Source organism: Ambystoma mexicanum, chromosome 14 (assembly GCF_040938575.1).
Source record: "Ambystoma mexicanum isolate Mex_15411 chromosome 14, UKY_AmexF1_1, whole genome shotgun sequence".
Classification (NCBI taxonomy): domain Eukaryota; kingdom Metazoa; phylum Chordata; class Amphibia; order Caudata; family Ambystomatidae; genus Ambystoma; species Ambystoma mexicanum.
In genome coordinates this window covers 569,122,954-569,136,816 of record NC_090940.1, presented here as the reverse complement: position 1 = coordinate 569,136,816, position 13,863 = coordinate 569,122,954, and the positions used below count along the sequence as shown (strand labels likewise).

Here is a 13,863-nt window from a genome sequence, read left to right as displayed (position 1 = left end):
CAGACCTATCCAGATCTTGGATAGTGGATTTAACATGTACAAACCATTTCAGGCTTTTACCACCCTCCAGTGCTAAAAGATGGATTGCTGCATCCCTGTACCTTTTGAGAGCGCGTTGCTTCCATAGTCTGGTCCAAGAAAGGACTGGTCCCGTACGGATCTGTTCGGCTACCGGGGAACAGCTCACCTCTAAAAAAGACCAAAGAGGTCAGAGCCTTAATTTCTTTAAAAATGTATGCTCACAAGAGCTGATTTTAGAGATGTTGCCGTACCCCCATAATTCAGATCCAGTAGAGAGCAGTGGGCAACGCTTGTTTCCTGAATACATCAATGCTGGTGAGACTGCACTTTTCCATGTTTCACATAAAAGGACCCAAATCCACTGACTTGTTCTAGAATGGCTGTGGACAATCTACACTGTACAACTGCCAGTTTCGTGGAATCTTAGTCCTAAAGAATCAAAGAATTCAACTTGTTCAATCTCCAATTCCTCTACTTCGAACTTGATTGATCTGTTTCGAGAGGGTTGGAGCCAGAAAACCATGACCTTAGATTTGTTGATGTTCAGATTCAACTGTAACTGACCACATTTTTTTTTAAAAATAGAGACGCTGCCTTAAACCTTGCAGTGCGGTAGAGATGGACTGCGTTGTCCGCATAAAACGGGGCAGGGTATTTCTCGAGTCCGTGCTTGGGGCTGTCCTGGGATTCACCCAATAGTGCATCGATAATTTGTTGAATGTACATATTAAAGGGAAGGGGGCTAAGACACAACCCTGTCTGACCCCCATCTTGACACCAAAGCGACGTGTTGACCACCCCCCACGCTCCCCCAGCCTGTAATGGACTCTGGTCCTGTTTGTAGTGTATAATTGGTGAATTATGTGACCCTGAGCACTGGGAACGTTCGTGAGGCTAGTATCTGCCATAATGTTTCTCTGCATACAGAGTCAAAAGCAGTGCTTGGGTCCAAAACGCCACGTATGGGCGCATTTTCTTTAAAACAACATATTTCTGAATCAACTAAAAAGCATAAAACACTGATCCTTCGTTTTCCCTAAAACCAGCTTGTAAATCGTGAATTATACAATGGCTCTCCGCCCAGTTCTGTAAATCTTTTAAAATGACTTTCCCAAGCAGTTTCCCTGTGCTGTCTAGGAGTGAAATCGGGCGGTAGTTTCACGGATTGTCCCTGCCGCCTTCCTTGTAAATGTGTGGAATCACGGCCTGCCTCCAAGAGGCGAGTATTTCACCCCTACTCCAGATAGCATTGAATACCTTACATAGCACCGGGGCCCACAAGCTACAGTGCAACATACAATAGCACACAGTAAGGATATTAACACGCAAACGATCTGTAAAAATAGATTTTCCATTTTGGCTTTTTACAGAGATGAGCGTTTCAGAGCAGTTATTTCTGCCAAAGTCTCTAAGATGTTCCGTTTTTGAGACTAAGGAACCAAGTGTTAGCACTAGGGTTTTACAGTGTGGGTCGACCCACAGTTATTCTGCCTGTGTCAAAATCGACAAGAAAGCTGTACTGTAATGGTAAAGAGTCGGCGCAGGTTGAGGTTAGGAAGACAATTGCGCTCAGTGCAAACCAGTGCGCCAAAGACAGAAGGGACACCTTGTGGGTATCTGGAAGGAGAGCTGTCCAATCCTCGTATATATTGCAGTTCAACGATGAGGGTACAGGGACTGGAGGCAGGCGCCCTAACGAGTAGGGATGACCTAATGGCTCTGGGCTTGGTCAGGGGACCGCAGAGCGATGAACCTGATGCTTTACAGCTGTTCTAGGACTGGTGTTATTTACTATTATAAACTACATGATGCTTGATTTTATTCAGGGGTGCAAATATGGCCCCATGGCGAGATCTCCGGATACCCTATGGGTGCAGTACCAGCAGACTAAGGATGCATGCAGAGCTTCAGCTGCTTGCTAAGTCGCCATGGAATGTTCGATGCCACATGAGCTGGTGTCTGTGTACCACGTGTAAACTGTCAGCGGAGCAAGGATTCCAGGAGGTCAGTAGCTCAGCTGCTTGTGCTGGGTCAAGGGAAGGCCGAGCAGATTTGTCTCGTCCTTGTCGGGTGGCAGTCTGGATTAAGCTGAGTCCAGCTGTAACTATCCACTGGTTGTAGGTTCCAGACCGATGCCACTGCAGAACTTCCTTAGTCTTCTTCACTTAAGTCCTTCAGCTCCTTGGGAATGCGAGACCAAGCAGTTGACACACATATGGTACCGAAACCCTCAATGATACAGCACACTTGGATATAGATTAGTCTAGCTTCCAGTCGTGTTCACTGCGCCATTCATGCTTTTGGTAGACATCCAATCAGAAAATGTCTCCATATTCAAACCTTACTGGGCACACACACACACGATGTGGATTTAGCAATGAATCTCAGCCACCCATTTGCAGATCCTGCCAGATCGGGGCATGGCTACTCTTAGCTCCCTTTCTGGAATCTCTGTATTGCCATAAAAGATTAGGGCATTCCTGGGGTTTCCTTGCTATCGGGTTGAATGCAGCCTCGCCATAGACAATCACTGGACATGGAAGTTCGTGCAGCCATTTTAAGGGGACGGGTGGAGAATTTTAATTTGTTCCCATAAAAGGTGAAATGGATACAGCTGTGTGCAGCCATCCTAAAATACTGAGATGCCACCAGCGAGTTAGCTAAAAAAGGGCTAAAGGGCCTTTGGGGTACACTGACCTGGAGTGCTGGCGCATTCCAGTGGCAGAGTACTTAGCCATCACCAGTTAGGTCCTGGATGGGCACTAACTGAGGAAAAACAGTTTGGTGAGGGCACAGGTCTCAGAAACTGGGTGTTAGGGAGAATTCTCAAAAATGTGCTAATTCCCTTCACCTTAAAGACCCCCAGCGACTTTGCTGGATTTTGAGGACTTGATTTTTTTACCTGGAAAGAGTGTGAGCCTTTCTCCCCCACTCCCCCCCACTCTTTCATGTATTTGGATGTGTGTTTTACTCTTGTGTTCTTTGATTATGGAGTTTTAAGATGACTCCATAGGCATCCTTTCATGTGTGTTACACAGCACGCTCAGTGCAGTGACACAGGGATGTCTATTTAGACTTCCCAAAGGTTTAAATACCTTCTCTCGGATAAACTACTGTTTCCCAGAGAATGTAAGGTTAAATTGACTTTACTAGTCTTTTTAAATTTCTAGACCTAGCACACACTATCTTCCTATAGACTGTTGGAAGGGTTACCTAGTATGCCCTGTGTCTAGAAACTCATGTAGCAGTCAAATGCTACCCTTTTCTATCGAAATGGCTGGTGGCAGTGGTTTTACAACGAACTACCATGATTTTTCCTGACTGCGAACACTGGTAGCTAAAAATCACAGAGCCATGTTTTTCAAGATGGCGCCTTATGCCCCTTTGTTTAAGGTGCCGTCTTTTTTCACCATTTCTTTTTGGAAAGGTCCTTCTAGTGTTGGTCTCTGCGCACCAAACCAGGTTTGGTCCCTTTGTTTCCATGCCTTTGGCAAGCTTCAGGACTGAAGACTGCCTCTGGCGTCTGAGTGTCTGGGCAGGAATTGAGGAAGGTGCCCAAAACTCCCTGTGCTTTGGGTCTCCTGGGAGACCCAAATGCACTCTGGCGTGATTGGCTGGCTGGCTGTCCGGTAAAGACAGCCACCCTGCTGGGTGAATGGCAGCTAGGCTGGAATGAATGGGAGAAAACTGTTTAAAAGGTGAGTCTCTTGGACTGAAAGGCAGAGTCGACCACTGGAATGAAGGAACTGAAGACGAGCTGTAAGAGGACAGCTGCTGCAACTCCTGGACCGTTGGTTTGCCTGGTGAAACCCTGCTGCAGGTCCGAATCGCCAAAACTCCTTTCGACAGAGCAGCCCCTTCAAGGACGACTTCTTCCTTTTGAGTTGGTGGGACCAATCAACTCCTAAGCCACCTGGATACCATTCTCAGAGCTGGTTAGGATTAACCAGGGGGAAGAACACCAGCTTGTGTGCTTGATGAACAGCTACTCGTACTGAAGTGAGTACATTTTGTCTGTGTTTTCCGATGGACCAGTGCAGGAGTCTCCCGACGTCCTCCCTCTTGTCCCCACGACTGAGGCTCAGGAACAGAGCAATCTGCAGGAACTGCCGGGAATCTCGTCTTCAGCTGCATCTTTTGCTTCATACTAAGGTACTGTGCCAACCCGATTGAGAGAACGTTTGTCTTGCAGTGAAAGTTTGTGAAACTTTCCCAACTTGCAGGCCTAATCAGCTTGTGACCCAACCTATGATTCTTTTAAGATTTTACTGTTTACTTCAAGAACTGCTCTTTCCTATCCAAGACAGTAGTCCATTGACTTTCGCCTAGGCCTATTGAACTGAATCGAGTCCTCTAGTGAACTAGATCTATTTGCACTGCCTAAGAAAGTATTTGTGATCTATTCTGCTAACTTGTGCCTTTTTACTCCCATTGAAAGTAACAAATGCCATTTTGCTCCTATTTCTGGGGAGCCTAATTTGTTCAGAAACGTATTGGTTTGCTATTGAAGTGTATTTGTGTATATTAAGTTGCCTCCTTCTAGTGAATGTTTTCTAAATGATTGAGTAATAAATTAATAAGTGTTTTACCAAGAAACCTTGAGTGTGTCTACTTGAACGACTGTGACTGTAAAACCTCTGTGTAACCCATAGTACTGCTCACATTCCCTCTTGAGATGAGCCTGGCTGCTCAGCTCGCTACCAAAAACTGTGTAGTACAGACTTATGCCAAAGGTTGGTTTTGCTTACACCTGTAGTCCTAATTTGTATATGGTGGTCCCAGGGGGTACTGCATGCCATTCTGCCTACTAGTGTTCGAGGGATCTGACGTTCAGAGCGTGCAGCTGCTCAGGGGTGTGGAGAGGGAAGCAATAATTCCCTTTCACGAGGTTCATCCAGTTCTAGGAGGTGGAGTGAAACGCAACCTTCTGTGGCACTGGGATAACTCCTTGGCAGACAGGTGGCGGTGACACCCGAGGTTGGAGCTGGCTGTAGTCGGCATACACCCTGCACACCTGGAACAGCTACATCTAGATGTTCGTAGTGTGGGGGGATAAGAGCAGCCTCGTCCAATTTTGTTTACTTTATTCGGCCACGCCATTAATGTCACCAGTAGTCTATTACAAACTCTCGAGCGGTCCATAAGTGTCCTATAAAGCTCTGTGTGTCCATCTGCTGTAATTCATAAAGCTGGTTGTTGTGAGGTTCAGATGTTATGTCGCTGTGAAAGAATCTGTAGTTTATAATAACGCAATTTGCTATGCTGAGTTTATATTTCTCATTTGAAACGATGTCCTTTCTGCAGAATTATGACCAGGCGTTGAAGTTTTTCCAAAAGGCGGCTGAACAAGGCTGGGTAGACGGCCAACTCCAGCTGGGCTCCATGTATTACAGTAAGTCCGGTGTTATCTGGATAAGTCATTGGGCCTATATTCACAGCTGCGTGAGCCCACGACAGTTTTCCCGCTTCAATTATTTCTGCACGTTTCTCCTTTACTGTGCTCAATTATCACTCAGCCACTAGAGGGCGCTGTTGTATTAAATTCATAACCTTGTAAAATGTTTAACAGAAGTTACTTTTGGTGTAATTGTATTCGATTTCAATAACCATGATAAACGTTTTGGCCCATTACTAAAACTAAAAGAGCATTGTATAATTTTAACCCCCATTTGAAGAGCTTTTTCTCTTGAAGAACGATGTAGCGGGACTGTGCTGTGTATTAAAGTTTGCTTTAAAAAAATAGAACTGCGCAGCATTTGATATTTCTTACCATGTCCACAGTGAGGCAAATCAATATAGGACGTAAATAAAAGGTTTCATAAAGGTTTTCCGCTTTGGTTTAGAATTATAAGTTAAATCTACATAATTTTCATTTTTACTAGGTCTTCAAAACGTTAACCAACCGGTTGATGCTTTTTATTTTAAAGGTAACTAATATATAAAGGATAACAAAGGCATCACAACCTCAAAAGAATTGAGCTACAAGAAAGAGTGGGCCACTGTTTGGGTCAAAATTGTTAATCCATAAATGTATCTTATAAATAGAACAAATGGAGTTTGAAAAGCACATGCTTGCAAGTTCACCCGACCCCCTCTGTCATCTGTCCAGGTGCGGCGCGTTCTCTAATCCGGCTTCCCTTTTCATGGATTGGCATTGCCGTTCCGCCTTCGGTGGCATATGCGAGTCCTGGCATCCATATCCTTTACCCCCTCATGGGATGCAGCGATCTGTGTGGCAGAGCAAGGTGGAAACTCACCTTTGCCTTTAGTGGTATTTCATTCTTTCCTTGAGTTACTGAGAGAGGCCCACCCCCTTTGGGCAGGTACAGAGCGTGTTCCATCAGCGGGGCATTCGTGACTCGGCGTGCTTTGCGGCAACTTAATCCTTACCCTAAAGAGCATCCTTTGGTGAATTCACTGCATTCCTAAATCTCCCGGGCCATGTTTTGGTATTACTAAAAGTATGCCCGCCACATTCTCTAGGACTAAGTTAACACCCCAATTCTGCTGCTCGTTTTTTTAATTGCATAGTGAGTATTTTTTGCCCTTCAAATTTGTAATTTTCTTTGACCACCCTGATTAATATGTTATGTTATAATGATAATGTGTTTTTTATATAGCACCTTGATCCAAAGCGCTTTACAGAGCACATATTTACATACCCAATCGAAATTGGTACTCATTTATCGACCTCGGAAGGATGAAAGGCTGAATTGGCCTTGCCAGGATTCGAACCTGCGACCTGCAGATCACGCGCAGATCGCAGCAGCGAACGCTCAACCCGCTGAGCTATCTGACCAGTTAGTGGCTCTAACATAACATATTATGTTAGAACCACAATATTCACTTCCGCAGGATTCATTGCATCCAAAGCAGCAGCAGGCCCTTTCCCCCAGAATCATTGCCCCCACACCTTTAGCTGTGAGGAACTGTCCAAGCCTTACCGAGAGTGCTTACTTTCTACTAAACCATATCCTGGTCTTTGCTTTTTCCGGAAGCTTATGCAGTACTTTTATACTTGAAGCAGCCCATCTCCAGGATGTTGAAACTGAAGGTAGAGTTCTGCGGGTGCCATGCACTCCTGGAGCTTTCCCATTGCTCTTAGGTTATTGCTTGGATTCTTAGTTGGTTAGATACAGGGCATTCCACATCGCACCAGTTTCCTCTTGGAATACATTATTAAGCCACATATTAACAAAAGGTCCATCGAAATTCTCTTAGCTTGCTGGATATGAATAATTGTTCACAATACTTCACAAACACCTCCAATATTCCATTGCACGAAGTAAAAAGATGTGTCTGAATACTTACTTTTGTAATTCACTTTTCATCCGCTACAGTTTTTAAGCTGAAGGTTTTCCAACATGCTCCACGTTTGCTAATATACATTATTTGTTAAAACTTTGTCTGTTTCAGTGTCCCTTAATTAAATCGGTAATTATATCATGTCCTAAAAGAAATGACAGTGCTCTGATCAAACCTTTATATAATTCTCTTACCATGTTTGTGCATTGGGACTACGCATGGGCATAGCCGCCCTTACTCGTTTCAACCCCTGGTCACGCATTGTCCGCAATGACTGGGGTGGATTTAGCAGACTCGCACCCGGCAATGCCACTTTCAAAGAGAGGAGTCCTAGGCTGTGTCAGTCAACCCTCACTGCTGTTTTCTATCCAGATGGTGGTATTTCAGGAGCAGAATAGGAATGTACCAGACATTCCATCCTGGATTGAAAAACTTGTATAGTGTACTAGGTTTTGGTCATGTCCTTTACTCTAAGACCTGTATCACATTCGTATAGACTAAAATGTATACTTTGGAGTAATCATTTGAAAATTTAAACATTTAAAAAAGACAGTTTGCACAATTAGTACAGTTAAATAATTCCCCTATGTTTACATTTTTTTTTAATCCTCCCCCTCCCCCACGGCCTCCTTGATATCTGATTTTTCCCACCACTGGTCACACAGCATCAGCAATGACTGAGTGGGTTTAGCAGACTCGCACGTGACAGTGCAACTTTCACCAGGAGACGTAGAAGGGGGCGAGACAAAGGTTGAAAGAGTCGAGAGAGAGTGGGCTAGATCCGGCGCGGGCAAATCCAGCATTGCCAATGCATTCAAATGTCCATTATTATTAGCACGAATATCATCCTATGCAATGAGCAATGCATTCCAATCCCATGCTTGGGACGGCATTCAGATTGACAATCGTCCGACAGAGAATTTGATTCTTCAAACTGTCGGATTCGGCTCTAACCATTCACGCAAGTATTTTTTTTTTAGAGCCAATGGAGGCCAGACACTGGACAGTAATTACTCGGACTAGCAATGGGTTTATTTAAAAGTGGAGAAATGCAAGTTAGATTGAGGGGCATGTTTTTCATCAATCTTTTTAGCCCTATGTTGCAGAGTTGAACCCTGGAGAGGAAGGCATTTCCCTTCCAGGCTTGTCAAAGGAGTGATGTCATTGCACACCTGGTGGAAAGCCTGTAGAACAAATCCCCTTCATCTGTACAGGAGGCATCAGAACTGACTGCCATTTTGAGTTCCTCTTGACATTACTGCCATGGTAATGTGTTCTTTTCTCAATCGAGCGAGTTGGGTTCTGGGCTCAGGTCGTCCTAGACGGCTGTGAATGAACAAAGTTCAATAGCATGATGAAGTGGTCAGACTAAGACTTGGCTAGTTTTGTCATAAGGTTCCTCAAACATACTTGACAGAAGCAGTACCCTTTACATGAGTTGGTACACGAGGAAGGCAGTTAAATTCATACAAATCAAACCTCTATTTGAGGTGATTAGCCCCAGGAGGATCATAGTGTTCCATCTAGAGGGCCACGTCCCGAAATAATATGTCACTTTTAAAGTGTAAGGCACTGAAGCACAGAAATGAATCCAGGCCGTCCAGAAACACTTTCGATGGGGCCAAGTGGGCAATAACATGGAAGAGCCTTCATATATAATACCATATTTAACTAACCTACAATCTGACATCTTATCGCAATGCAAGATCGTTAACTTTGAAAAAGTTTGTTTACATTTGGGGCAATACCACCACTTTAGTGGTCATGATGAGTGATCCATGTAAGAGCGAAAATCGTAGGTACTATATTATGGATTTAAATTCACAATCCCCTCTAAACCAAATCTCAGTAATAAAAACAAGGCCTAAGAAATTATCTACAATAAAATCGAAAATATTTGATGCATTAGCAATGGCCAACCTAGCAATAACCAAAGCACACCTGATTGTACGATTGAACATTTTGGAAGTGACAGGCATACTACATACAATCAATATCCATATGATATGATAGGTTATTTATAACGCGCTTAATACCCAGAGGTTTCTAAGCGCGGATCCGGTATCGAACCTGTGTTGCTCCGTGACATCTTGCTTCCAAGACGAAAATGGTGCCCCTGAGCTATCCTCCCAAGACTAGTAGCCAATACATTTCTACTGATGTTAATTTTTCAGGTGCAGTATGTAAAAGTGAGTACCGTGGAACGAGCAACAAGCTTTGACTCTCAGTTGGACACAAATATACAATTAGTCCACAGTTATTAAAATGTTCTAATGTACAGAGTTAAGGTCACGTTGGTATATTTGTAGGGCACCAGCTGGCCTGTGGAGACTGAAGTAGGAACTGATAGTAAATGGTGTCAGCCTAACCAGACTCCTCTATGCTACCAGCAGGACCTAAATAGCATCCAGTTATTTCCAGCCACATGTCTGGTATACTCTGCATTTGCAAATTACAGCCTGACATCCGCCAGGTGCTGAGATCAAATGCCCGACTCTGCATCAGCTACCCCTGCAGTGCCATCTTATGCCAATGTATAGATCATATAATCCCCAGCTGTCGTCGCATGTTCATGTGCCACCATCATATGCAAGGTGCAGCCTCATGTCCATGTCATAGTACTGCCGTAGTGCTGACATCTCCATAGGTACCAGTCCCCCATTATCTCCAAACTCTATCTGTCCATTAAGAATCCTCTCTGCAACGGCAATGCCTTTGCAGAGGATGATAAACTGCCCACAGGAGGGTTCCGGTGCCCTCGTAGCAGGCTGTGTAGCAGCTGTGCTAATAATAGTCCTGTGATAATTGGTCCTTCAGCTGGGCCACTTCTTTATGGAGCAAGAACAGATTCATAGCTACACAAGTAAAAGCAAATGCAAAAGCCCAAACTATTGACTTTGCCATTACATGTTTCCTTTTAAATTTGGAGCAACTCAGACAGGATTTGTCCCTCTTGTAGATGGTGTTGGTGTAAAGAGGGACTACAAGCAAGCTTTGAAGTACTTTAACCTAGCTTCTCAAGGCGGCCACATTCTGGCTTTCTACAATCTGGCACAGATGCATGCCACGGGCACTGGGGTCATGAGGTCCTGCCACACAGCAGTGGAGGTAAGTGATCTTCTTTTGGGAACCTTTACATAGCTCGAACACAATGTCTGCTACACACGTCTGGAATCTCCATGTCAGCCATTGCTTTGGTTTGCAACTTGGCTCGGGACAATTCTCATTTACATAGTCATTGCTCTTGAGTAGGAATTTCCCAATACCCACACTTTAATATTGGTAGTATTTTTGTGACACTACTATGCTTTCCTGATAAGATATATTATTGACAAGCTCATGACAAGAATGTGTGCATTCACAGGAAAGACAACCTGCAGGTCTCTGATTTAAAGTTGGATGGGGCATACTCTTCCTTTTTACCTTCCTGAGACTTTTAAACGAGTTTGTTTAAATTGGGTAATTGTAACAACGTTTTTGTGCAGTGCTATTAAACAACAAAACTAGATCAAAAGCACTTTTAGGGAATAAACTTTTTAACAAAGAACTGAATTGCATCTATGTCTCAAAGGGGTCTGTGCATTAAATATACTTTTGGGGGATTTTATGAATAATTTAGGAAATCATTAATAACTGTTGATTTTCAGTGAAAATGTGAAATATTAACATTGAAAATTGAAGGCATTCTCTTGTGCTTTTGTTTTCCGCAGCTATTCAAGAACGTTTGTGAGAGAGGCCGTTGGTCTGAAAGGCTCATGATGGCCTACAACAATTACAAGGAAGGCAACGCCAACTCTGCAGTCGTGCAGTATCTCCTATTGGCAGAGCAAGGCTACGAGGTGGCACAGAGCAATGCAGCATTCATCCTTGATCAGAGTAAGGCACTGATTTAGCATGTGTAAGGAGGGGGGGGGGGAATTGCTCAGTGTTCAGAATCAACAATTGGTAAATGAGGCTCCCTTTTCCTACGTGATATTGGAATATTTTAAATAACGAGCATGTCTGCCTGTATCACTGATGATTGAATTGTGACTTTAAAATCTTGAAGTTTTTTTGTTGTTGTTGCTCTAGACATGAATGCAAGAAACGCTTGATTGCCATAAGGCCCACATCTGGTAGCATCATTTTCATGTTAAAATACATCCAAAAGAGCAAAGTAAATTTGGCCTATTTTGTACTTAATTAGGAGGAAATCAAAACGTGGTCAATGTCTGACACGTGCAGTCTTTATATGGAGTATGAGCAGTGGATTTCCAACTTGACAGGTATATGGTTAAATGCAATTTATACATTCTTCAACTCTGCTGCAGTTGATTTGGAGTTGGGGATAGCAGTTGGAATAAAACATTCAGGGTCAGTTTAGGAGATGAGCTTAAAGACATAGGGCCTTATTACGAGTTTGGCAAGAATTGCATGGACGTTACCACTGTAAGGCAAAGTTTGTATGCAGTACCCTCTGGGAACACTACAAACAACTATGACTACAGTTATAGGCAACCCAACCTTTGGTATAAGCTTGTACTACACAGTTTTGGTAGCGTGTTGAGCAGCCAGGCTTATCTCAAGAGGGGAAATGTGAGCTGTAGTGAAGTTACACAAAGATTCACAGTTACAGGTATTCAAATAAACTCTTACACTCGAGGTTTCTTGCATAAACAATTAATAATTTATCAGTCCGTTATAAAGCCTTCAGAAGGGAGCAATAAAGTAGTACCACACAAATATACTTCAATACTGTACACTCTGAATTTCTGAATCAGACAAGACCCCTTTTGGGATGGCCCACAGACACAACCTACACCCACAGGTGACTTCAGTAACGCGAGTGCTGGGAACATTAATATCTTACTGATGGCATTCAGAATATTCTTAAATAGTAAGTAAAAGGCAAAGGTTATTAGAACACAAGAATTTACATATCTTCATAAGCGGGGCAATTACTTTCAGATAGTACTTAGAAGAGTCATTCAATTCAATAGGCTAAGCCAAAGTCAATAGGCCAAAGTCTTTGTATAGGATGCAGCACTTCAGGTAAGTAAATGGCAAAGTCTTTGCACAAGTTCTTATTAGTCTTTGAGAAAAAGTTGAAACGAATGTAATGTCACTAGCTGATTAGACCTGTGAGTTGCAAAAGTTACAAGCACTTCCACAGTAAGAGGTTAGTTCTCTTAGACTTGCTTTACAGTACCTTGGCAAAGAAGAAAAGATGCAGCTGAAGACTTCTGTTCCTGTGTAGCTCTTCAGATCTCAGTGTTCCTGGGCCTCAGTCATGGGGGCAAGAGGGAGGGCGTCTGGGGACTCCTGCACTGCACTGGCACCGTCAAAGCTAGCAACCGGCAAACTTTACTTTCAGTGGCTGTTTTGCAGCACGGTTCCTGGTTGTTAAGGTGGACTTTCCTCACATTTGAGGTCGGCACTCAACAGAGGGGGGGTCAGGCTTGGTCAGTCCTGCTTCGTGGGAGTCCGGAGGATCTTCCAAAAAGCTTTAGGCCAGCTTACAAGCAACACACACAATCTGGTGTCCCACTCCCTGGCTCTATGATTTCCTGCAGCAACTCTGAGTTAATTCAACCAGCTCCGAGATGGGTGTCCAGGTGGCTTACTTGGGAGTTGATTGGTCCCACCAACTCAAAGGGGGGGGGGAGTCGTCTTTGCAGGGCTTCTCTGTTGATGCGAACTTGGCGATTCGGACCTGCAGCAGGGCTTCACCGGGAAAACCAACGGTCCAGGAGTTGCAGCAGCCGTCCTCTTCAAGCTCTTCTTCGGTTCTTTCGTCCATTGGTCGACTCTGCCTTCCAAGCCAAGAGACCCATCTTTTATTCAGTTCTCTCCCATTCATTCCAGCCTAGCTGTCACTCACCCAGCAGGGTGGCTGTCCTTACCGGACAGTCAGCCAGCCAATCGCCACAGAGTGCATTTGGGTCTCCTAGGAGACTAAGCACAGGGAGTTTTGGGCACCTCCCTCACTTCCTGCCTACCCCAGACACTCTGGAGCCAAAGGCAGGTTTCACTCCTGAAGCCCGCCAAAGGCGAATGAACAAAGAGACCAAACCTGGTTTGGCAGGCAGAGAAAAACTCTAGAAGGACCTTTCCACAAAGACCTGGCGAAAAAGACCAGGCACCATTTTAACAAGGATGGTTGGACGCCATTTTGAAAAAGATGGGTCCTGCGGTTAATATTACCGGGTCTGCAAACAGTCGCGGTAAATGCAAACCTTGGTAGTTCAAAATGAAACCACTGCCACCAGCTGGTCAATTGAGGAAAGGGTAACATAAAAGATGTTACATGAGCATTTAGACACAGGGGATACAAAGTAACCCCTCCAGCACTCTATTATAAAATAGAGTGCTGGAGGCTGGGTCTAGCAAGTACAATGCTAAGAACAGTAAATTTCACTTTTCTGTTCTGGGAAACAGTAGTTTATCCCACAGAAGGTGTTTAAACCTTGGGAAATCTAAATGACTGCCCTGTGCCACTGCACTGAAGGTGCTGTGTGACACAATTGTAAAAGATGATGTCTTTGGAGTTTTTTAGAC

At 44.0% G+C, this 13,863-nt stretch overlaps 1 protein-coding gene across 3 annotated transcripts in view; it reads left to right on the top strand.

Moving 5' to 3' along the window:
- SEL1L (SEL1L adaptor subunit of SYVN1 ubiquitin ligase) overlaps positions 1–13,863 on the top strand; it is a 524,285-nt gene that overhangs the window by 275,178 nt on the left and 235,244 nt on the right. For 2 of the 3 annotated variants that reach the window (XM_069637930.1, XM_069637928.1), the window contains exons 15-17: positions 5,326–5,413; positions 10,286–10,434; positions 11,037–11,202. In XM_069637930.1, the coding sequence (XP_069494031.1) occupies positions 5,326–5,413; positions 10,286–10,434; positions 11,037–11,202 (403 nt within the window). Of the gene's footprint in view, positions 1–5,325; positions 5,414–10,285; positions 10,435–11,036; positions 11,204–13,863 lie in introns of all 3 variants that reach the window. The other variant, XM_069637929.1, reaches the window with a different exon arrangement.